The sequence below is a fragment of the Petaurus breviceps genome, unplaced genomic scaffold (assembly GCF_028583685.1).
Source record: "Petaurus breviceps papuanus isolate PSGF00001 unplaced genomic scaffold, PetGlider_PUasm1.0 90977, whole genome shotgun sequence".
Classification (NCBI taxonomy): Eukaryota; Metazoa; Chordata; class Mammalia; order Diprotodontia; family Petauridae; genus Petaurus; species Petaurus breviceps.
This window is the reverse complement of record NW_027187391.1, coordinates 9,079,625-9,104,873: the sequence shown is the minus strand read 5'-3', so window position 1 is coordinate 9,104,873 and position 25,249 is coordinate 9,079,625. Positions and strand designations below refer to the sequence as shown.

The 25,249-nt window shown below is 38.1% G+C and overlaps 2 protein-coding genes and 1 long non-coding RNA gene across 13 annotated transcripts in view; 1 reads left to right on the top strand and 2 right to left on the bottom strand.

Moving 5' to 3' along the window:
* MTFR2 (mitochondrial fission regulator 2) overlaps nucleotides 1-158 on the bottom strand; it is a 35,178-nt gene extending 35,020 nt beyond the window's left edge. Inside the window, exon 1 of the mRNA XM_069077301.1 lies at nucleotides 20-158. The gene's annotated coding sequence lies outside the window, so the exon portion shown is untranslated. The remainder of the gene's footprint in view (nucleotides 1-19) is intronic.
* On the top strand, nucleotides 42-15,151 carry LOC138153116 (uncharacterized). 3 transcript variants are annotated; one of them, XR_011166302.1, is made up of 5 exons: nucleotides 42-160; nucleotides 9,446-9,633; nucleotides 9,786-9,859; nucleotides 12,339-12,524; nucleotides 14,378-15,151. It is a non-coding gene; the product is annotated as an uncharacterized lncRNA (long non-coding RNA). The 3 variants fall into 3 exon arrangements; XR_011166301.1 differs by lacking the exon at nucleotides 9,786-9,859; XR_011166303.1 differs by lacking the exons at nucleotides 42-160; nucleotides 9,786-9,859 and adding an exon at nucleotides 7,426-7,936.
* An 8,431-nt stretch (nucleotides 15,152-23,582) lies between these two features.
* Nucleotides 23,583-25,249, bottom strand: part of BCLAF1 (BCL2 associated transcription factor 1) — a 39,463-nt gene continuing 37,796 nt past the window's right edge. For 6 of the 9 annotated variants that reach the window (XM_069077290.1, XM_069077294.1, XM_069077291.1 and 3 more), the window contains one exon: nucleotides 23,583-25,157. In XM_069077290.1, the coding sequence (XP_068933391.1) occupies nucleotides 24,915-25,157 (243 nt within the window). In that variant the 3' untranslated portion in view covers nucleotides 23,583-24,914. The remainder of the gene's footprint in view (nucleotides 25,158-25,249) is intronic. The other 3 variants (XM_069077293.1, XM_069077295.1, XM_069077292.1) reach the window with 2 other exon arrangements.

Genomic DNA, 25,249 nt, shown 5'->3' with positions numbered 1-25,249 from the left:
CACCATTGGTTGGTCTTACCTGCCAATCAAAAGTCCGGGCGTGGGCAAAGGGGCTTCGTCCCGCCCCTGACGGGGCGGCTCTTCAGTTCGGGAGAATGGAAACTCCAGCCGCACAAACGAAGTACTATTTTCGGCACTCCGAGAGCGCTGGTGTGCCCAGGTAAGGCCAAAGGGGGCTTTTTGCCACTGGACCTGATTTAAAGTTTGTATAGCTACGCTCGCACCTTCTGCTCCCTCGGGGCAACCTCGAGTGTCCAAGGAGTTTCGGAATTTGGCCCGTCCTCCTTCCCCACCGCTTTACTGGAAAGCGCTTCCCTGAAGCCTGACAGCCCCGCCCCCAAAGTTCCAGTAGGTCCCCAGCCGCTGCAGCCACACCCACCTCTCGCCTCTCCGGCCCGGTGTTATCGGAGGAACCTTCTGCTCGCCCAGGTCTGGGGCTGGCTGCAGTCTCCATCTTTATCGTCCGTTTCGGACGTTTTCCACCCTTGGGATGCGTGCTATACTGGTCATAAATTCAGCTCTGGCCTTGGACAGTGTATGAAACTATGCTCAGCCAAATCTGGCGGTGTTTAGAGACCTCTCGTAGCCCCTCCCCCACCCCACCACCACTCCCCAGCAAATACTGCTATTACAGCATTTTTGGCAGTAGGTAGTACTTTTGAAAATTTTGCTGGATGGGTAGTTGCATTTAATGCCATGGGTTCCCTAATTAACTGTACCTCCCGCACCCCGTTGGCTGCTTGATTGTCTGAAAATACTTCAACCGACAAGTAATTTTCTGCTACGAAGTATTTTGAAATTACGAAGTATCACAATTCGTAACACATCGACCTCCCCATGCCCAAATAAAGCTGCAGGTAGCAAGGAATAAGCACCGGGATCAGGAATCAAGGAATTCGACAATTCATCCATGTCTTTCTAGGTCAAGTCAGAAAGCATTTATTAATCGCCTACTATATTCAGGCAATGTGCTAAGCATACAAATATAGGCAAGAGACATTCACAGTCTTAATGGGAGAGAGGGTTGACTACATGCAAACAATCACACAATTTAAAGAAATATGTATGGGATAAATTGGAGATATTCCATAGAGGGGAAGACACCAACATTAAGGGGACTTGGGAAAGGCTTTTCCTAGATGAGATTTTAGCTATGATTTTCACGAGGAGGGAGGGCATTCCATGCTTGGAACACAGCCAGAGAAAATGCTACAGGATAAGTATGAAGGGAATCTGTCCCACATAACGAAACTAATTAATTAAACGGCAACCAGATTACTAGCACTTTGTCTCTGGTCTGCAGTTTCGTCATCCTCAGGTAAGAGACTGGCTCAGTAAAATCCTGTTAACATAAGAAATGGAGTCTTGTGTAAGAAACAGCAAGTTAGGGGACGGCTAGTGAACAGAGGTGGTACAGTGAATAGAGCACCGACCCTGGAGTCAGGAGGACCTGAGTTCAAATGTGACTATAGACACTTAATACTTACTAGCCATGTGATCTTGGGCAAGTCACTTAACCTCAATTGCCCTGCCTTCCCCCCTGCAAAAAAAAAAAAAAAACAGCAAGTAGGTCACAGGTTGGGATGGGATGGGGATAAGGGATGACTATTAGGTTCAGCAGGGACTCTGATCTTAAGACCAGAACCTGCGATTCAGTCTGGAAAGAATTCAGCTCAGCTTTACTTGGAGTCAGAGTTGAAAAAGTTTATTATAAGCTTTACAGCAGGCAAGGATCCTTAGGGGACCTGAAAGCTTAAAGAAGACACAGGCATAGTTTTTTAAAGAGTTAAGGCTATTGATTAGCTGTCAATTAGGCTGACCAAGGGTGGGATTAGGGAGGGTGGGATTAGGGAGTTAAGGTGGGGCTAAAGTGGAGTCAGTGTTTAAAGGGGCATACAAGCTTTATGTAACTACAGTGGTAGTATCCATGATTCACTGAGAAAAAGCAGGGGTGGGGCGGGGCGCTACCTAGAGGTGTGGTTTTAGTCTTGAAACGTCACTAAGTCGGCCAGCGGTCAAGGGCTGATGGAGAAGTGCCCAGTCTGCCACCCATCAGTGTCATGCTTGACAGGATTGATGTCTGGGAAACATTAGGGAAAGATAATTGCTTAAGGAGTTAACCTAGAAAGGGGGTATTGAAGGATTCATGGGGCCAAGGAGACCCTTTACAAAGGGGGAGATAATAGTCGCCTAAGCTAGAATATTTAGAGATACTTTAGTGAAGGATTGATAGGTATAGTTTGTGTTTCAAGGCTGAGATAAACAATTCATGAGTTGTTTCTGGGCACAATTAACGCTTTGAAGCTAGGCAGAGTGCAGGTAGGGGGAAGGGGCAGAGTTAATGTTCTGTGACTGGGGGGGTAGTGTGATGTTACAGACTGGTTTTACAAATTGCTATTACAATTTTACAATACAAATTGCAGTTACAATTGTACAAACTGGTTTTACAAATTGGTATTACAGATATAGATCCCAAAGCACTCCATCAATGGGATGGGATATGGGGGTGGTGTGGACTAAGATGTAAAAACACTGAACCTGTAGTGGGGGCCAAGTTGTGAAATGCTTTGAACAGAATTTCTATTTGATCCTGGAGGTAATAGGAACCCACTGGAGTTAATTCCCCGCCCCAGTCTTTGGGGTAGGGGAGAGGTGATGTATATACTCTTCAGAAAGAATAATTTCACAGCTGAGTGGAAGATGGACTGGAGCTTCGAAAACAGGTGGCATTTTGTTTTAAGCCTACAGTGAAAGAACCTGTTTTTGCCAAGTGTCAACAAGGGGAAAACAGGTTTTGTTATTCATCAAACCAATTAAATCTCATCTTAGTAGTTGTAGCAGTTAATTTGTATAACTCCTGGGGGCAGCTAGGTGGTGCAGTGAACAGAGAGCACCGGCCCTAGAGTCAGGAGGACCTGAGTTCAAATTTGGCCTCAAACACATAACACAAAAAATTAGCTGTGTGACCTTGGGCAAGTCATTTAACCCCAATTGCTCTGCCCTGCCCACCCCTCCACACTCCAAAAAGCAAAAAAAAAAAATTTCTATCACTACCTGTTTATTCGTGTGCATGTATAGTTAGAAGTTTCTAGCAATTTTTCTTATTTATTCTACCGAGGCCAGCAAAAGCCACCTTTGGAAAGCACTAAGAATCATATATACAGCTATATTTCTGTATGATGATCATAGATTTAGAGATATAAGGGATTATAAGGCTCATCTAAAAGAATTCTTATTTTTAAAGATTAAAAGTCCAAGGCCCAAAAAGATTGAATGATTACGTAGCTGAGTCAACGTTTGAATTCAGGTCCTCTGGCTTCTAAATCACAGTTGATTCCACTATACCGTTTTATTACTTTGCTAATTCAAGTGGTTGAAATCACAGCACATGTTGAACTTTATCCTCAAAGTGACCTTTCCTTACACTTTGTGTCTTGTATATACCTATTGTTTACATGTTTTATCCTCCATTGGTATGTAAGCTCCCTGCGGCCAGGGTCTGTTTTTGTGTTGTTACATTTTTATCTTCAGCATTTAGCACATTGCCTGGCACACAATACTTGATAAATGCTTAATTACTTGATCAACTGAAATTTTTTAATTTCTGTCAAAAGGCTCAGTACACTTGATATTTTAAAAAAGCTTGGCGTTTTTTCCGCCACTGCTGGATTGACAGTTCCATGTAGACAACTTTTGATGGTAAAAATGTTGTAGGGCCAAAAGGGAGGCATTTAAAATAACAATGTGTTGATGTATACAGTTATTACCAGCCACATTATTTGAGGCACAGTGCTAGGCACTGATAACACAAAAACAAAGACAACCAAGACAAAAATGAGTGGTCAGTCCGAAGTTTCCAAAAGCTGCAGACACTTTCTTAAGGGATTCAGAGTAGTTGAAAAGTCATCAGATTTTGCAGTCAAGAGATCACTGGGAATTCTGAAGAGAGTGGTCTTGGATGAGTGATGGAATTGAAATGGATTGAAAATTGAAAAGTATGTAAACAGGAGAAAAGTAGAGTAGTTAACTTTTTCTAGGAGTTTTGGGTATAAAATGGAGGAGAGATATATAGGATGAAATATAGAGTTTGCAGGGGAGGTGAATGGGCAGTAGTCAGGCGAAAGTTTTTTAAGGATAAGAGAAATCTGGGTTTGTTTGTAGGCAACAAGAAAGGACAATCACATACAGATGGTGAAAATTTAAAAGGTGGGATGATGTATGGGAGCAGGTAGCAGGAGAAAACTGCAGATGGAATAAGGGCATGTATTATATACAGGGGTTGGCCTTGTCAAGGACCACCTCTTCAAAAGAAACTAGAGATAGAAAAGGGCATGACTAAGGACTTTTTGAAATGTAAAGAGGGAGTTTAATGGTTAAATGGGGGCAGCTGGATGTCACAGAGGATAGATAAGAGTACTAGAAAGAGGACCCAGTTCAAATACAGCCTCAAACTCTCACTAGCAATATTATCCTAGATGAGTCACTTAATCTCCCTCAAATTTTTATCAGTAAAATGAATATATAAATAGTACCTACCTCCAGGGCTCTTAGGGCTTTTTTGTTTTTATAGGCAATGGGTAAGTGACTTGCCCAGGGTCGTCACACAGCTAGTGTCTGAAACTGCATTTGAACTCAGGTCTTCCTGAATCCAGGGTCACTGCTCTATATCCACTGCTCCATCTAGCTGCCCCCTTGCAGGGTTCTTGTGAGGATCAAATGAGATATTTGTAAGGTACTTTGCACACTTTAAAGCACTATATAATTGCTATCTACTGTTATTGCTTTTCTCAGTAAATGTAAACAACGGCCTTGGCTCTGAAAGGATGAGAGAGGAAGATGGTATAGGAATCTGGAGGAAAGAAAAAAGTTGATATAATTGCTATGACTGCAATAGAGAATCAGGGAGTACATGTACTTATTTAGGACTCCCTGACTTGTCCATTAGAACCTAGTAGTTGTTTACAGTTACTAGAGTTACCCTGAGTTAGTCTTTAATACTAAAAGTTGGGACCTTATTGATCATACAGTTCAACTTCATTTTACAGGTTAGGAAACTGAGGCTAAGAGAAATGAAGTGGTTTGACGATAGTCATGGAGGTAGCTTATGGCAGAGCTAACACAGAACACTTGAAGGTTTGCCCAGTGCATTTGTTATTTCATTGATCTTTGGAAGGCAGGGATTATCTGTATCCCCATTTTACAGATAAGGAAGGTAAGGCACAGAGAGGTTAAGGGCCCAGGTAAAACAACTATTAAGTGTCTGAAAGAGGATCTAATTCAGATATTCCTAACTCCAAGCCCAGCACTCTATGTACTTTGCTCCCTAATAGCTGTCATAAAGATTGTCCTTTTAATTATACTATGCTGCCCTGGAGGACTGTAATGACAATGGGAATTTGAAGATCTTCCCTGCCCCTTAATAGACCTAGGGAGGAGTTTGAAGACCTCCCCTGCTTTGAAAGTAAATTCTGACCCCAAATAGGCTGAATGTAGTCACATGAAGCCTGTGGTGGGAGGAGTTTGCTGAAGGGAAGCAGAGCCCACCAGAAGCTGGTCAGATCTAACCAGATAGGTGGGGGAGAGAGGAGGTTGAGGCAAGGAGATAGAGGAGTTTGTAGGTAAATATTGGTCTTATATTGGTTTGTGGGAAGGCTGAAGGATGCTGTGGCTCTTATGGCTTCTTAATATCTTTGATACTATAATGGGATTGGCTTACTGGTTTTGGGATTTGGTTTTCTGGTGTCTAAAGAAATGCTTCAGTTCTGTCCTTTACCTGGAGAATATGGTATATTTTGCGATGGGGAACGTCATGCCCTCAAGCTTCAACATTAATGTAATAGTAATGGAATTTAAAGAACCCCCTGTATTGGCTTGGTTTTCGGACTGTGTTAAAACCCAGAGCTTGACAAGAGCAGGCTGAACTGGGAGGAGCTGGTGACGTGAATTTAGAGAAGCACAAGCAGAGAGAGGCAGAAGAATTTTTTGGAAACAGCATCGTGGAGGCAGAGAGATGGAGAGGATTGCTGAGGGTCAGTTCACACTGCCAAGGACTTTTGAGAGCTGCCAAGGATTGAGGAGACACGGCTTGTTATGCTGGTATTTTGAACCTGGGGAAGTTTCCTTTGCATAGCATTACCACTAGCCAGCAATCATTAGATGCCTATTATGTGCATATAGCTAGGTGGTATAGTGGATAAAGTGCAGGGCCTGGAGTTAAGGAGACTCAGCTTCCTGAACACAATCAGGCCTCAGATACTTAATAGCTCTCTTACACTGGCCAAGTCATTTAACCCCTTTTGCCTCAGTTTCTTCTTCTGTCAAATATACCTTTGCTAAGAAAACCCAAAATGGTTCGGAAACAACTAAAAATGACATGTGCACAGGAAGTGAAAAATGAAAATTTCTGCCTTCAAAGACCATACATTCCATTCTACCATCCTCTATTTCTTATCCCAGTGGGAATTCTCAAGGAAATAAAAAGTAGCTTTTCCTAAAAAAACAAAAAGTTGGTAACTGGCAGAACCAAGATGGCTGAGTAAAAACAGGACCTCTGTGCAGCTCCGGCTCCTACCACCTGCAATACATGTAAAAAAAATTACTATAAACAAATTTTAGAGCTACAGAACCCACAAAGTGACAGAGAGAAACAAATCTCCCGCTGCAGGCAGGCAGGATCTATCGCTGCATGCTAGGAGCTGACCAGTCCCCTATGAGCCACGGTTTCAGCCCTAGGCAGCTCTGGGAGCAGATTTCAAGAGAGTGAATCACCAGAAGCTGTGGTGCTTTCCAGACTTCTCAACCCATAAATGCCAAAGAGAAAATAAAAGGTCAGTCAGGAACTCTGTTGGAAGGATGAAGGAAGAGTGAGGTCTTGGCCCCTGCTACCCCACGCCCACCCCCTACCGGTGAGAAGTGGCAGAGGCATGGGGGCTGCAGCCTCCTCTCACTGAATTTTACTTAAGGAGAGGATAACATACACACTCAATTGGGTATCTTAACCTACAGTAAAATAAGGGGAGAAGGGGATCAGAGGGAGGATGATAGAAGGGAAGGCAGATTGGGGGAGAGGGTAATTAGAAGCAAACACTTTTGAAAAGGGACAGGGTCAAAGGAGAAAATAGAGTAAGTGAGGGGCAGGATAAGATGGAGGGAATTATAGTTAGTCTTTCACAATATAACTACTATGGAAATGTTTTGTGTAAATACACATGTACAACCTATATTGAATTGCTTGTCTTCCCAGGGGGGTGGGTGAGGAGGGCAGAAGGGGGGAAAATCTGGAACTCAAAAGTTTTTAAAACAATTTTTTTAATTGCTTTTTACATGTAACTGGGGAAATAAGATATACAGGCACTGGGGTATAGAAATCCATCTTGCCCTACTAGAAAGTTGGGGGGGGTGGGGATGAGGATATGAGAGAACAGATTGGGGGAAGGGGTATTCAGTAGGTTTGCTATTTTGGGGTGGGGTAGGAGAAAGATAGGAAGAAAAATTTGTAACTCAAAAATCTTTTGGAAATAACCAAAAATCTTGTGGAAAACCAAAAATAAATTGGAAAAAGAGTTGGAAACCTAGAACAAATATAAGTACTAAGTGAAACTTAAAATGTTCTGTGTACATTGGTTTTCTTTGTACTCATCTATATTGCAACATGCTTTAATGGGTCAGAGTATGGGAGCCAGGATTCTAATCCCAGTTTGATCACCAACTGACTTTTGTCAAGTCACTTTACCTATAATTTTCTTATGGCTTGATTGCTTCTTTCATGAGACAATCTTAGCTATACAGAAACAAGTTTTCTTCTGTACTAAAATGTTGTAAACCAAATTCTTTTGAAAATTGCCTCTAATTATGAAAATCTGTTTTATGTTTGCTTTATTTAAAAAATTAAAGCAGCACACTAAATGGAGCTGAGTTGCAGTTCCTCCCTTATTAGGTAATCACTATTAAATGTTTTAAAAAATTCTACTTACATCTTTTGTTTTTACATCTCCCATTTGTCTCATATCCCTACTACTGTGCTTTGCCCTCTTAGAGCCATCAGCAGTATTTAATATTAATAACTTTAAGCCTTTATTGAGATACTAATTAATGGATTTATTTCATTGGTCTTGACACTCCCAGAACTTCAGTAGATTGCATGCCATCCATGACTTTCCATCCTGTGTGATTTTTACTTCATTATCCTTAAGTCCTCCCAAGGGCATCTAACCAACCTGCTAGACTACTTCCTTTAAATCTTTTATTTTTATACCTACCAGTGCCACACTTGGCATATACATTAGTTATTATTATTCAATTACTATACCAGCAGTCTCCATTTTCCTTTTCTGCGGTATTTCTTGCACACTATAGGCTCCATCTTCCTTATACTCGCCAAACATCTGTCCACTGAGCTTGAAGCCATATGTGTTTTTTATTTTTCTGAAATTGTAGTGTTCCATAATTCACACAATACATAGCATCACCAAATATACTGATGGGATTTAAAAAGAGTAGGGCAAAGAGGAAAATATACATAATTACAATAATAACATTAAAATGCTATTCAAAGATTAATCTCAGGATCCCAGAAAAAAGAAAAGGCATACCCTCCTTTCAGGAGAAAAGTAGGGAAGTTTTTAAGCAATTCTTTTGTATTCTTTGTATAACAGGGAGAAAATGGTAATAGGAAAATGAAAAAATGGAACATATTGTCAGATCCAATCAGTTTTTGCCCAAACTCATATTTTTTATATAAGAATTTAGGGAAACTGGGATGCATGTCAGATAAAAGATCACTGATTTTTTTTTAAGGCATAAATATAGATTATACATTTAGAGAAAGGAGAATTCTATGGGCTTTTGTTTTAGGGAGCAGCTTGAAATTATTAAAAGACTTGCACAATTATAACAAATCTCAATGTCTTTTCATCTTAATTCTGGATCCAACTCATTTTCCATTTGAAGTGACTGTCCAAGACACACTTGACATGCCATCATGATCTAAACAGTATGTATTTGTCATTCGTTTGATTTTTCCTATGTGGATTATAAAACTTTTGGATGGTCATGAATCTTCTTTAAGAGATCATGTACTAGGGGTGGCCAGGTGGCTCAGTGAGTAAGAGCACCGGCTCCAGTGTCGGGATGACCTAGGGATCAAATCTGGGCTCAGATACTCAGCACCACACCCAGAAATAACTGGCCCTGTAACCTTGATCAAGTTACTTATCCCCAAATGCTTAAAAAAAAAAAATCATATACTATTCCTGAGTTTATTACAGTAAGCACAATTTATTTAAAGGTTTTAAAGAAACTAAGTGTGAAAGATAATATAAGGGTCAAATTCCAGATACTCCATTAATAGCAAATAAGAACAGCTTTTAATAAAAAAAATAATTGAAGATGAATTAAACATCCAAACATGTAACTATGTGCTTTGTCTCTACTTCCATTTTTAAAGGGATATATATGGAAAATAAAGGTCTATTATGTGTTTTCAAACACATGTTTACAAGGATGGATGTTTTAACAATTTTCAGTTAAAGAGATTTAGCTTCAGAACCACAGAGGACAGAAATAATTGTTAAAGGGTGTCATCCTGGTCTTATGCTTCTGGATTATTCTGAAATTATTCATTCATCTCTTCAGGTAAGGAGTTTTTAAATCTATTTTTTCCCTTAAGTGAAAATTAAAATTGCACATGATTGTAATAGTCTAATTAAACAGTAAAAAGAAAGTAGTATCAAAAAATTCTTATAAAAAACCTAAAAGCTTATTTTGATGTGTCTCTTAACCTTGAGGTCCTAAGTAAGAAGGCATTATAGAAGATGTAAAGGGAGAGGGAAATGCAACTACAATATGAACAAAGGAAGAGGTAGGAATGAGCATACTTTTGTTACTGTGATATTAAGGATCTGTCCTTTGGCAGAAAGCAGATGGGGAAATCGAAGGGAATGCGTAGTGTCAGACCACATGATAGAAGATTTTTAATGCCTAGGGCCTAGGCAGAGTTTAGGTTTGGGGGAAGGAAAATGACTTGATAAAAAGATCTCTATCCGACCCATTCCAGCTCCACATTATGTCATATCCCACCTTTAGAATGTTAAGTAGCAAAGTAGCTAAAGTACTGGGTCTGGAGTAAAAACCCCAGTTCCAATCCAGTCTTCAAATCTAGACACTTACTGTGTAACCCTGGACAGGTGATTTAACTGGTTTGTCTCAATTTCCTGATCTGTAAAATGGAGGTGATAATAGCATCTACTTCCCAGGGTTGTTGTGAGGATCAAATAATAACTGTGAAGCACTTTAAGAGCTATGGTTAGCTATCATAACAATAGTTTAAAACAGCACAACTGTTTTGCTTGTTATGTCCCTAGTGCTAAGCATTGTCCCTGGCACATAACAGACATCTAATAAATGCTTTATTCATTCTCTATCAATTCCCTAGTACTGTATTGCAAAAATATACATCAACATAAACCATTCTTTAAAAGAATCAGGCTTTACAAAGCATATAATATTCTAAAGATAAGTTTTAACTCCTTTCAGAGACTTGCCTTTAGAGCCTATGGTCCTTTACCTTTCTGGGCCTGTTTCCTCATCAATGAAAAGAGGGAACCATACCTGATGATCATTAGTGTAATAACTGGTGCTAAATTCTATAATCCTGGTCACCATGGTGGTGGTATTATCCTTGTAGGGTAGATCTAAATTTTAGGAATGCCTCTACAATGAAAGAATGTTAAGATGGAAGCAGCAGGAGTGGAAAGCAGATTAGAAATTGTAAATGCACAATCAACAAAATTTGGCAAACTGGTCAGACCTGGAGGATAAGGAAAAAGTGTAGGTAATTCTGGGATTTTGAGCCAGGGTGATTGGGAAAATCATGGTGCCCTTAACAGAAACAAGGAAATTAAAGCATGATGAATTCAGTTTAAGATATGCCAAGTTTGAGAGCTGGTCAGAAGTCTGTATGTGCATGTACGGACAGTTGTAAATGTGAGTTTAGAGCCTGAGTTCTACATTAGGGAGTCACAGAGTTGGTAACTGAAACCATGGGAACTAATTAGTCATTGAGGACAAGTGTAGAGAAGGTAACCAATACAAACCTTTGGGGGATCCCTGACTTGGAAGAAAGGAGCCAGGCACTGGATGATGCTGTCAGAAGGAAAACTATAAATGCAATGACAGTATCTGGAGCAAAGGAGTAGTCTATAGTGTCATATTTTGCCGTTCAAAAGGATTTGCAATTAAGTTACACTTGAGAGCAGTTTCAATGCAAGTCAGGATTAAGTAAAATTATAAGAATTAAAAATCAACTAAGTGATGATAGAATTGAGTATCATTTGGTGGTAGAGATATGAAATGGTCCCTTCAGATGGCCCCAAATTTGAAAGGTTTTGTTGAATATGGAGGAAGTATGTAAATTTGGAAAGTTAACACTATTGGAGGAATAGATTAAAAATCCAAAGTAAGGATGGAGCTAAGTTTATTGCATGGCTGAGGAAAGTTAGGAAGTACCTTCATCAACTGCCTCAAATACTTGAGGTCATCTACTACTTTAAGTAAGAAGAAGGCAGGAATAGAATTAAAGGCTTGGAGAACACAAGCACTTTCAGGGTAAGAGCTACTTTATTTTTTGTCTGTCTCTCACCACACTTAGAATGCCTTATACATTAACAGGTACATCATTAACATTTGTGGTACTTGAGTCTCATCTAGGAAACCACATTTCCAAATGTATTAGAGTGTAAGAGTACAGCAGGAAGGACTGATGCAACAGGGAAGGTTCAGGTCAGCACTAAATTTCTAGTGGACCAGGCAGTTGTTTCACTTCTTCAAAAAATGGCAGAAGTAGAACAAATTATATCCTAGTTAATTGAATACTGTTTGAAATGTTTCAATCCATTCTCTTCCTGGAAGACACTCATTTAGGAATTATTTTGTTTCCTGGCACTTAGGAAGAATACTAGTGTTATAGCATTTTATTTGACATAATATAAAATACTATTTTCTTACCATACTGTTTTCAACTTGAATTTTCCAATATCTGACAGTATGTCACCCAGAACTGAAAAATGAAATCACATTGACAGTTTTCACTGTTTTTTAAAGGAGTTCAAACTGCCCTCTGCCCCAAAAAGGGAAACACCCAAAGGAGCTAGGAAATCTGTAGTTTTAAATTTAATTAACAATGTATTTCTGAAGCATTAATGTATTGCATTATATTAAAATGGAACTTACATTAGACTCACATATGTATTCTTCAAAAAAAAATCCACTAATCACCTAAAAAGTGACCTTTTCCTGTGTAAAGTATTAGTACTAATTTTCCAATCTTTTCCAATGTATAGGCACTCAGTTATCCTTCAGAATGCCATTCTGACATAATGACAGTTTGGCATGATGGCAAACTTGAGAAATCTAAGGAAAAAGCCTTTCAAATGTTATGAAGAGTATGGTAAGCATGGCATGATGGATGAAGCATTAGGCTTGGAGAAAGACAAAGCTTCAGATGGTAGCTGTGAAGACCTGATCAGGTACCCTTTGTGTCTCATGAAACACCTATATTTATAGCTATTTATACCTGTGGTTTTTAGGTAATAGAAAATTCTGGTCCTGTATGTGTCCACATAGGGAGATCCCTAGCCTGTCCTTCAAAGTATGTATCTTTCCTATAAGTGTGTGATTTTATAAAGATCATGCTGTGTTTTGCGTGACATAAATAGTAAAGAATTATCTTGGGGGGTCGGGGGGAGGACTGGGAATCAGTTGCACCATGACTTCATTCCTAAAAAGAGAAATAAATGCCTTCCACTAATGCTGATTGCCTGGGCACAATGAAGTAATTTAGTGACTCACCCAAGGACACAAAACTAGTGTCAAATGGTACAACAAAGAATCCAATCTTCTAAACTATCCACTCTACTGTACTGTTTCTTCATATGCCCTTAATTTTATAATGCCTATGGGAAAATTAGATATTCCTGCTCGTCTCCACTTGAATTACTTTAAAGAATCCCTGATTTCATGAGTCTTCAAACATGCAATATACTGTGGAGGAAAATTCTGAACTGTACTCTGTTGTAGGCCCAACCTTGCAAAAATAATTCTTAAGGGGCGGCCAGGTAGCACAGCAAGTAAGAGCACCAGCTCCAGAGTTGGGATGACCTGGGATCGAATCCGGGTGCAGACACTTAGCATCCACCCAGAAACACCTGGCCGTGTAACCTTGAGCAAGTTACTTAATCCCAATTGCTTTAAATAAAAAAATAATAATAATTCTTAATTATCCTAAATCTAACCTTTTTTTTTACAACTTAGAAAAATATTCAAACTGGCACAATCTCCTTATATGCTCAGACATTTAACGTGTCATTTCAAAGTCCCAATGAATAAGATTCTTAATTCAGTCAAATCTGAACAAGGATGCAGAGTTTAGGCAACAGTTTTAACAGTTTGATTCTTGAAATAAAAGTTACTTAATTTAAATTGACATCGTTTTTCTCATTTTCCTAAAAATCAAACCTTCCACCTTTTAACTATCCCCTTCAGGAGTTTTCCTTTCAGGTAGGTCATTAGTGACCCCAATTTGAAACATTACTGAGCTAATCAATAAGCTTCTTCCTTTTCTTAGATGTATTATTAGCCTCAATTCCTTCTGGGCATGGAGAGAAAAATCTGTTCTTAAGATATAGGATCCTTGTTCCATAACATTTTCTTTACTTGAGAGAAGAATCCTTACAGGATGGATTAAATAAATGCAGAGGAGCAGGACATTTTATATATTAGTGCAAAGACTCTGGACTAGAATAATTTTAAAACAGTTTCGGTGCAGGGATACTTTACTTCATCATACTTTATATAATAGGGTGTTCAGCTATAAAAAGCAGGTTTTGAACGCATCCAATTCTTTTGAAGTGTAACTGTAAACATGCCTTGTGGAGTATAAAGTGAATAAAAAATACACTTTACATCCTATATAGTTATCCAGCAATATATAAAACATGAACAATTGTGATTGCCATCAGTATATTCTAAGACCTTTCCAACAAAGACATTTTGTCATTTGTACCATTCCTGTCAGTTTTCCCACAAATCCTCCACAAACCACAGGATGCCTTCCTAACAGTTCTTTTAAAATAGTACAAGTACCATAAGAATTACATCTATCCTCACACCATTGACCAGTCTAACTACATTTCTGCCCATTAATTTACATTGCCTCACCAATATATTTTAGGCCAAAACTTCACTAGTATTTACTTATATCCACTACACATCTTTTAATTTTTAGGTATAAGAACTCACAAAAATAAAGCATCACCACAATATAATCTAAGAGATGGACATATGTGACAGTAAAGTCTGCTATTTCCTCATTACATTCCAGGCTGATCTCCAATTCTGATACATCTGAAGAGGCAGTGTGACATGGTGAAGTGAATAGTGGACTTGAAGTGAAGAAAACCTGGGTTTGAAAACAGACAGTATGGTATATTCCTCAACTTCTTTGTAAAATGGGAATTACAGTACTGTTCTAATAAGGTTGTTGGAAAGATCCAATGAGGTATTATTTAACTATTAGTACAAGAGGTTATAGGCACTTTTCATTTACTTTGTTATCTCTAGTATAATAGTTCAACTTTTCCCATTGCTAAAAAGGTTTTGTAATGTTATAAGGTTGATGCAATTAGTATGTCACGTATGGAAAGAAATTTTTGGAGAACTGTCACCACTAATATGAAAGTCTTTAATTCTGACCTTACATGGAACAGCTTTCATGAAACCATATAGTATATATTTACTAAAAATTCTGTTTTGCACTGCTCTTGATGTGATTAACAAATGATATTCAATTGGCATGTTGTACTTTCAATATCCATTAGGTTTTGAACAAAATTTCTTTTTTCTTTATTTTTTAGTTTACATCATTCATTTCCACAAGATTTTGAGTTACAAATTTTCTCCCCATTTTTCCCCTACCACCACCAAAAAACAGTGATCCTGCTGAATATCCCCTCCCCCAATCTGCTCTTTCTCCTATCTTCCCCCATCCCCTCTGCAACTTTCCAGTAGGGCACAGTAGATCTCTATGCCCCAGTGCCTGTATATCTTATTTCCCAGTTACATGTAAAATAAAAATTATACATATATAATTTTAAAACTTTGAATTTCAGATTCTTTCCCTTCCTCCCTCATCACCCACCCATACTGGGAAGATGAGCATTTCCATATAGGTTGTACATGTGTAGCTATGCAAAACATTTCCACAATGGATATATTGTGAAACACTCTATGTCCCTCCATCCTATCCCACCCACCACTTGTTCTATTCTCTACTTTGATGCTGTGCCTTTTCAAAAGTGGGTGCTTCCAACTTCCCTCCCTTCCATCATCACCCCTTTCATCCCCTTCCCCCCTACTCTCCTGTAGGGTGAGATACCCTATTTAGTGTGCATGTCATTCCCTCCCTAAGCCAAATCAATGAGAAAAAAGGTTGACTCATTCCCTTTTGCCTTCTTGTTCTTCCCCTCCATTGTGACCATTTTCCCTTGCCTCTTCTATATGATAGTTTACCCCATTCTTTCTCTCCCCATCTCCTCATATTCCTCTCACCTCTTAATTTCACCTTAAGTATCATCCCTTCCTATTATTAAATTGATCCTGTGCCACACCTCTATGTATACCTGTACACATATATACACACACTAACATATGTATTCATATGCCCATATACCCTCCTATAGACATATATATATATATATATATATTTCTATTCCCCTTCAACTATTTTCATACTGAGAAGTTTCGTAAGTTACAATTATCGTTTTTCCATATAGGAATATAAAAAGTTACAACTTTGATAATTTCCTTGTTTTCTTTTCCCAGTTTACCTTCTCATATTTCTCGTGCTTCTTGCATCTGGGTGTCAGATTTTCTATTCAACTCTGGTTTTTTCATCAAGAATGCTGTAAAGTCCCCTATTCCACTGAATGACCATATTTTCCCCTGAAACATGATACTCAGTTTTGCTGGGTAGGTGATTCTTGGTTTTAATCCCAGCTCCTTTGACCTACAGAATATCATATTCCAAGCCCTTCCATGCCTCAGTGTAGAAGCTGCCAGATCCTGTGTTATCCTGATTTCGTTTCCACAGTATTCAAATTGTTTCTTCCTGGCTGCTTGTAATATTTTCTTCTTGATCTGGGAACTCTGAAACCTGGCTTTAATATTCTTAGGAGTTTTCTTTTGGGGATCTTTTTGAGGTGGTGATTGGTGGATTCTTTCAACCTCTATTTTACCCTCTGGTTCTAAAACATCAGGGCAGTTTTCCTGGAGAATTTCATGAAGGATGATTTCTAGGTTCTTTTTTTGATCATGGCTTTCAGGTAGTCCAATTTTTAAATTATCTCTCCTAGATCTATTTCCCAGGTCAGTGATTTTCCCAATGAGATATTTCACATTGCATTCTATTTTTTCATTTGTTTGGATCTGTTTAATAGTATCTGGATTTCTCATAAAGTCACTAGCTTCCATTTGCTCCAGTCTAATTCTGAAGGAATGATTCTCTTCAGTGAGCTTTTGGAGATTCTTTTTCCATCTGGCAAATTCAGCTTTTTAAGGCATTCTTCTCCTCATTGCCTTTTTGAGCCTCTTTTGCCATTTGAGTTAGTCTATTTTTTAAGATGTTATTTTCTTCAGTCAGGTTGTTGACTCTCATTTCATAATTTTCCTGCATCATTCTCATTTCTCTTCCCAATTTTTCCTCCACTTCTCTTATTTAGTTTTCAAAATCCTTTTTAAGCTTCTCTAAGGCCTGTAACCAGCTCATATTTTTCTTGGAAGCTTTTGGTGCAGGAGTTCTGACTTTACTGTCTTCCTCCTGTTCCATGCTTTGATCCTTTTTGTCCCCAAAATAGGAATCTAATGTCTGATTGTTTTGCTTTCTTTGCTTCCTCTGCTTGCTCATATTGCCACTCAATTACTTGACTTTTGAGCTTTTTGCCACAGTAGAACTCTGCTACCAGACAGGGGAGGTTTGTCCCAAATCGCTGGGGTTTTCTCAGCTGCTGGAGATATTAGTTGCGTGGCCTCTCTGAAGCCTCCACATGCTCTGGCAAACTCTCCACAAACTCTGGCACTCCAGGACCTCCACCCTAGTCCACGATCCAGATCCAAGCAGGTTAAAGCATGAGTGATTACCCCTCAGACTGATCACTTGGTCCCCCTACTATCTGCAAGTCAGGAGCTCTGAAGCAGTCACGTGGCTTGGCAACAGCTCCGCCTCAGTTGCTTCTCCCTCCAGGGAAAAAAGGCTGGAGGGCACTCCCAAACCACTGACCTCTCACTTTGTCCTTATCATCTATGGGTTGATAATTCTGGAAACTGCCACACCCGCTGTTGATCTGAAGTCCCTCCAGCCAGAGGCTGGTTGTGTCTACCCTGAGGCTAAAACCTCCCTCCCAGAGCACTGCCCTGTCCCCTTCTTGCCAGCCTGTCTTCAGCGGGAAGTTAGCTTCTGACATTTTGTGGGTTCTGTAGCTCTAAAGTTTGCGGGAGCTGCATGGAAGTCTTGTTTCTATTCCACCATCTTGACTCCGCCCCCCAAAAATAAACTTGAAATAAAATAAAATTCTTCTCTGTTATGGACCCTTATTAACGTTTTCCTACATTTATCAATTATCTGTAAAACATTCAAGCCTGCATTTTGGTACACTAGGTCAAACACAACAGCAAAATCAAGAAGGAACTTGTATATATCAGCTGTCTAAAAGATGTAGTCCGCTGTAAAAAAAAAAAAAAAAAACAACATAAAAAACAGCATGCAAAAAGTGCCATAGTGGACTTTGACTTAGGAATACTAGCATCTGAACCCTGTCTCACACACTTACTAGATGGGATTGACCCTGGGCAAAGACACTTAACTTTAACTGTAAAAATGGAGAATAACAGTACCTATCACCCCAGGATTGCTGTGAGAATCAAATAAAAATATTTATAATGCACTTTACAAATCCTAAATTACAATATGAATGCTAGCTTTATTATCATCTATTATTACTCCTTTATATTCCTTGAGGTAGAGCTAGCTTCTTTTGAATCTTATGTCTCATAAAACTTGTATCATACTATCTTGTAAAACTTATTCTCATTCTAAACTCAGTAAATTTTAAATGTGACAAAGGAAACCAGATAACCTTGTATACTTGATTATAAATCAAATACCCCACATGAGAGCTATTTTCTTAGATGTGGATATCTACCATAAAAATCCAGATTGACACAAGAATATCAAATTAACTGATGGAAATCATATCAAATTAATTTGAATGAAATGTTTTTAGAATTCAAAATTCTCTTAATTCCATTCCAACTATTTTGATTCTTCTATTGAGTACTGAAGTATACCTGTGTAAATTGCTTTCTAATCCCATCCATTTTACTCCCTACTAGTACATTAAATGCACTTTTATACCTTACTTTTTCAAAGCTTTCTAATTAGAACTTTTAGATGATCAAACTTTTTATCAGTTACCACTACTACCATGTTTCCCCGATAATAAGACACTGTCTTATTAATTTTTTTGGAAAGAAAAACACCAGAGGGCTTATTTTCAGGGGAGGGCTTATGTTGTCCTGCCTCAGCTCTCCTCTGAGGCACTGCTCTCAATGGCGCCAGCAAGCAAATCACTGGGGAAGAACAGGATGACGTGCTCACTGCTGCAGCTCTGACTGGATGCAGCTCGGAGCGCAGCGTGCGTTTCACTGGGGGGGGGGGGGGGATGGTGCATACAGAGGGTACGGTAATGTAGCATGTAGCGCAGGGGATCACCTTGAGTAGCAATCTCAATTGGGCTTATTTTCGGGGGAGGGCTTATTTTACAGGAATCTTACACAGTAAGGGGAGGGCTTATTTTCGGGATAGGTCTTATTATCGGGAAAACACAGGTAGTACAAAACCCCTTTTTTCTTAGTTTATTGAGATTTTTATAGTGGGTCTTCACTCACTGAAGCGTTTTAAAATCAAATGAAGACATCCATTCCTAAATCTTTAACCTGTCCCATTACCACCCTTGCTCAGGGGATTTAATTGGCATTGTACATATATACATACCCTACAGACGTAATTTCAGAAAAACGAAATGTAATTTTGAGGTTGAAATACTCAAAAGAGTTTCATGGGGTTTTAGTCTCTGACATCTTTTTGAGTACAACCAAGTCATCTGTTCAGTGCTTCAGAGTGATTACTTCAGCAAAGACTATTCCCATTTTTTGGATAATGAATATAAAAATGCTGAAGGCCCCAACTTTAATCTCAATAAAATTTTATTGAAGTTGAATTGATTCCTTCTACTTTCTATTAAAAAAAATTACGGGGGCAGGGGGGGAGGCGCTAGGTGGCACAGTGAGTAAAGTGCTGGCCCCAGAGTCAGGAGGACCCGTTTGGTTCCGGCCACAGAAACTTAACACCCACACAAAATAACTAGCCATGTAACCATGGGCAAGTTACTTAATTCCAATTGCCCTCCAAAAAGGAAAAAAAAAATTCGAAGTAACATTACTGTCACTAATCATTCCACATGCATTTATTGAGTGCCTGACAGTCCTACATGCTAGGGGGGGATATAAAAGACAAAAATGAAAAGTCCCTGCCCTCAGTAAGCTTACATTCTGGTAGGGGGTAGGTGGTAGATTTATATTCATATTATGCTGCATTTCATTTTCTACATAATGAGAAGCAGCATGACATGGGATAGAGAGCTACCCTCTGAGCCAGGAAGATCTAGATTCAAATTCTGACCAACATGCTGGCTATGTGACAAATCTGGGCAAATCACTCAGTGTCTCAATGGCCCCAGGCAATTCCAAGATTCTAAGTTTGCAAAGAAGGTGATCTGCAAAGGTAAAAAAAGGTTTACTCACCAAGAGTTTCCTTTATTTTGTCTAAAGAAACATACAAAGTAAGGTGGGGGGTAGGGGAGATACTTTAGAAGTAGTTTGTCCTTCATGAACACTGAGAGGCCAAGGAGACAGAAATGAGATATCAGCAGCATGAAGCACATAGGTCAGTTTGGCTGGAAGAGTACATGATATTAACAATCTTGGAAAGTTATGCTGCAGCCAAACTCAAGGGATTTTAGTGCCAATCATAGTTTATATTTTACCCTAAAAGCAAGAAGGAACTGAACATCGAGTTTTTTTTTTTCATGTTTGCTATGATTTTTACCAGTCCTTTCCTCCTATGGCTGGAAAAAAATGGTGCAGACAGGTGAATGGGTTACAAGGTTAAGTCTAAGACTAAAGAACAGTGGTACCCAATGCTGTAAAACAAGTTTCTAACCTTCAGTCATTAACTCTGGCTACCTCTTCATCAGAGCCTGTAGGTCCCCCCGCCCCCAATTTAATAACACATTTGTAGTTTAAAGGATGGAGTCCAGATAACCCAAATTCTAATCCCATATATGCCATCCACTAGCTTTGTGAATCTGACCATCTATAAAATGGCAATAATACCCAACCTCTCTGGATTACCAAAGGGATAAGATAAGTAGTAGGGAAAAAAATAATTATACAAAATTCAGATTATTGACCTTGAGGGATAGTTACCATCTTGGGTATAATATTTTCTTTCACCGAGTCCTGGAATGAAACTCAAGTTTTCACACTGAGCACCAGGCACTAGAACAATGTCCCATTTCTGAATTCAAGAAATGTACATAGATAAAGAACAGTCTCAATAATAGTACCTGACTTTGGTTCCTTGCTTACTTAGTTTCTTTCACATAAGAGAAGTGAATTGGTTTTTGTTGCATAAGGACTACCAGGACAATCCATTTAGATGATCTTAATTTATCACTAAAGTTTAAAAAAAAAACTCTACAGAAAGCATGTATCGTTTCTCTTTATGCAGAAGTGATATTGGTAATGATATTCAGCTTCTTACCAAAAAGATACAAAATGCAATGAATGTTTCCTTTAAAAGTATTCCAGAATTTCTAAACAAGTTTAAAACAGTCTTTCCTTACTAATTCAAATAAGACAGCAAAGACTATTACCCTTCAAATCCAGGGACTAGAAAATGAGGTGAGTACTCTGAGTTGTTTTTCCAGGAGTGGTGATGGATTTGTGCTGTTCTCATATTCTCCTTTTCAACCAGTAGCATATGTTTACAAAGCTGGATGGCCAGGGATGGGCTGTAGTCTGTGGCTATAACAAGGTAAAGGCCATTAGTTGCTAGGGCCTAAGTTAAATAATTTTTTTCCTTCAGGGAGACAATTAAGAATTGGCAAGAAGTCAGCAGCCAATACTGTATAAAATGCATTATTAACTTGTTATAACTACTTCGTCTGATCAATGTGTAGGCTAATGAAAAGTATATGGTAGAAAGCAAAATTCTCATTTTTGTTCAAAACTTCCTGCTAAGGAAAAAAATCTCCATTTTTTTCTTTCTAAGACTCACACAGGGTGAGAAGGCAAGTATGCTTGACAGTTTGTACTGATAAAGTACCCTCATCAATGAGATCAAGGAACCAATGAAATTACTATTTGTATTATTACCATTTATTTTCCGCTTTACTTAGATCATAGGACATCTATGTGAAGCTTTGTTAAAAACCAAAAGGGTTTTACATTTCAAATAGTTCAGATCTTACCACAGGGGTAATGGTAGCCTTCTCTTCTTCCCCCCACCCTACTTTTTTTGGCAAAGAATTAGACAAAATGGATTTTTAGTATTTAAACCACTAATGACTAGCTCTCTTTGAGAAGTAGAGCCACTCTTGTTTCTGTTTTGTTTTCCTAGCACCTAGACACAGTACTTTCAATGTATGTTGGTTTAAACTTAAATAAAACAGAAGCATTTCCATCCCACTGTTAAGTTACTTTCTCAAAATAGTGACACAAATGGCTAAAATCTTAGTTTAAGTTCTTTTACTGATAATGCCATCAGCCAATTAATAGATATGAGGTTTGAGAAAGTAAAGCACTATCATATCCTTGGAGCAGAACTCAGCATACAACTATAGTTTTTAGAAGGCAATTAATCCAAGTTCTAAAAAGAGGTCATAGAAACTACTCTGATAAGAGGAAAAAAATATTCTTAATTATGGTAATCAAACAATAACACATTACCACTTACGACATTTTATTGGCATATGACAATTTACAAGGGTCCCTATTGCAATATACATCACACTGAATGGAGTGATCTAACCATCTATATAGCCATCCTTACTGGGGAAGACTTTTCTCCAATTAATGCCCAACACTGATTTAAACTGACAAAAAAGAATAATGACTCCTTAAAGCAGTCTGATATTGTAAAAAATATATTTTGCATTTAATAGTAAACTCCTAGGATGTTGGAAGGTATACACACCTAAGAACTGAGTCATGGCCTTCTTGTGATTAAGCAGCTTTCTTAATCCTTCCTGGAAACATCCTTTGGTTCATTTTGTTTCCCTTCTCTGGGCAAAAGGAAGTCTGTCAATGCAGGTACCAAAGGGTTAATATTTCCTGCTACTGTAAACATTAGACAATTTCTTAACAAGAGCAATTTAGCTTTGGTGTACATGTCAGTAAATATGAAGCTAAATTGTGGACTGAAAAGAAAAATGCACACTGTGCTTTACCCTGGACTCTTTAAAGACATGCATTTGCATCCCATCTGGGATTCTTCCCTCTTAATTAGGGAAGTAACTTAACAAAAATTTGTTGTACACATATCAAGTTAAAGCAGTGTATCTGCTTTCAAAATCTGATGCAATGTTCATCGCTCCCAAGATAGCCTTTATCTACAAGGTCCCATGGGCCCTATTTAGTTTACTACCACAGAAAAGCACTCATTTTCTTCAGTGAAAGACAAAAATGTACAGCAGTATAGTGAGTGTCCCTTCTAAAAGTAGCAAATATGTTCAAATAAATTATCTACCTAGCGAATGCTAAAGTGTCTAAGAAAATGTGTTGTTTGCTTGGAGATGATCAACTCATTGATAAGATGGTACTTCACCTTGAGTTACTTCCTGAGTGATGGCAATGATGTGCATTTTTGCTTGGACAATTATTTCCTTGTTTTACAAAGCAATTTAAGGGTGACAAAGTAGTACAGGGAAACAAACATAAATGAAGTTTTCTTTTACTTTTGCAAATATATTTACCTTTTCTTCCCTCATCCCAACCCCACTTTATTTTTAAACCAGCTTTTTAGCAAATTCTATTGCTACAACCACCAAGGTGCCAAAAACTCATATATTGATCAAAAAATGAGGGCAGAAGAGAGGTAAGGATTTCATCTGAAGATGTTCAGAGCCTTAACAGAAATAGCAAGCACTTGTACTTATGCTTGTGCATAGCTATTTTGGTTTTCTTCTCAACTCTGAAAAGGAAGAATTTCCTTTAAAAAAAAACTGTAAGGGTTTCAATTAACATTTCATTTTAGTTATTTCAGATTTTTATTCCTTTTAAAGCTGTAAGTACTAATGAAGACAATTCCGGTTGCCAGACTTAATCTGCCTGAAGAAAACCCCAAAGAGAAAATGATAAAAAGCCATTTTACAAACTGTAACTACAGAAACAAATGCAAGCTGGGTCAATGCTGCAACAAACTTCCTGACAAAAACTTTTTATTGGTGACATTTGAAAAACAAATAATTCAAAACACTTCTAGTGAATAGTTTGTCCTTATTGCCTAACATATGTAGCTGATCTTTTTCAATCTAAAAACATTCCACTTTTTAAAAATTATGTAAAATATGAGTATTTTCTTTCCATTAAATGCTTCAGCTCTGTAAGCATCTGCATGAAAATTTTTCTGTAAGGTCTTCCCCATCCTACCTATCAGCCACATCACATGAGCATTGAAGGGTTTTTAAACTTAGTACAAATTAGGTGGAATTTTAACTTAGTACAAATTAGGTGGAATTTTAACTATAATATTGTTACAGACCAATGTCGTTCCTCAAAGAGTAGTTGATTGTCCAAGACCATGAATCAGACCTCAAAGAGTACCAACAGTGAGTTTTGAAGCAAAAGAAGAATGGCTCTAAAGCTTTCCTATATTTGTACTTAGTCCTTGCTCTTAGTAGAAAACCATTTCATCAAACTATCTAATCTGATTTTAATATGTAATTAATATAAAGAGAAGTACTGACCTTTTCTACTTCTCAACTGTTAGGCTGAGCAAAAATGCTATTTCCCCCCATTTCACTGTAGTGTTGAACTTGCTTATTATTAGTTCACCAAAGCAACAGAACTTATGTAATACACTTCAAAGACTGTTCATCCTACAGTGTAATGTGTTCTACTTAAGGAAGATGCTAACAGCTGTGTACTGTTAAAATAATTAACAATTTGTATAAACAATTTCTGTTCAGGAATTGGTATATAGCGCTAAAGTTTACTTCAGAATAAAACACTGACAAACAGAGGGAAAGAAAAATCAGAACTTTCACAGAGTTGTACTTGACCATATCTTATAGACAAAGCAGAATTACAATGCATATAACAAAAACAGCAAAAGTTTTTTTTTTAAAGTTGATAGTTACAAATATGGTACGTAGCAACTTTCTACTTTGCTTCAGTACAATCTTCAACATACACTCTACTATTATTGAGATATTTAAAGACTTAAAACAAAAAATCTACAGACTACTTGCAAACAGTAAAATTTAAGTAAAATGCTTACATTCGTTTTGAAAACAAAAAAATCACGTAAAAAAATGGTGGGTGCAAGTTCTGCTCTCAGTTGCAATCTTACTTCAGATTTACTATTCCTATAATAAAAAAAACACAGAAAGTGAAGATTAACAGAGCCAGGGGGGGAACTACATACCATATATAAACCATAGCAAGCTCTGTTTATAAAATTAGATTTAATAAGTTTTAGCAAATTGTCACCCTCCTAGCCCACACTGATGGAAATCTGCTCTTCAATTCACTGACAAGTTGGAATTTTCTACCTTTTCTTCTTTGCGTCTGTCCTTCTTTTCTTCATTATTTTCCATGGTCTCTTCTTCATCTTCAACAATCCCATCCCCTTGGTATTTGTCATGTGTCCATTTTGGACTGCTACCTGATTTTTTGAAGTTAAACCGCCCTCTGCCACGTTGGAAAGTGCCGCGGCCTCTTCCTCTTTTGGCCCAATAATCCACACCATCATCCCTGTCGTCATGCTAAAGAAAGGTTAAAAATAATCAATGAGATGCTTTTGAGTATTAATTTCAAAACTTTTTACATGTATCAGGGAGGTGTTTAGAAAATATGA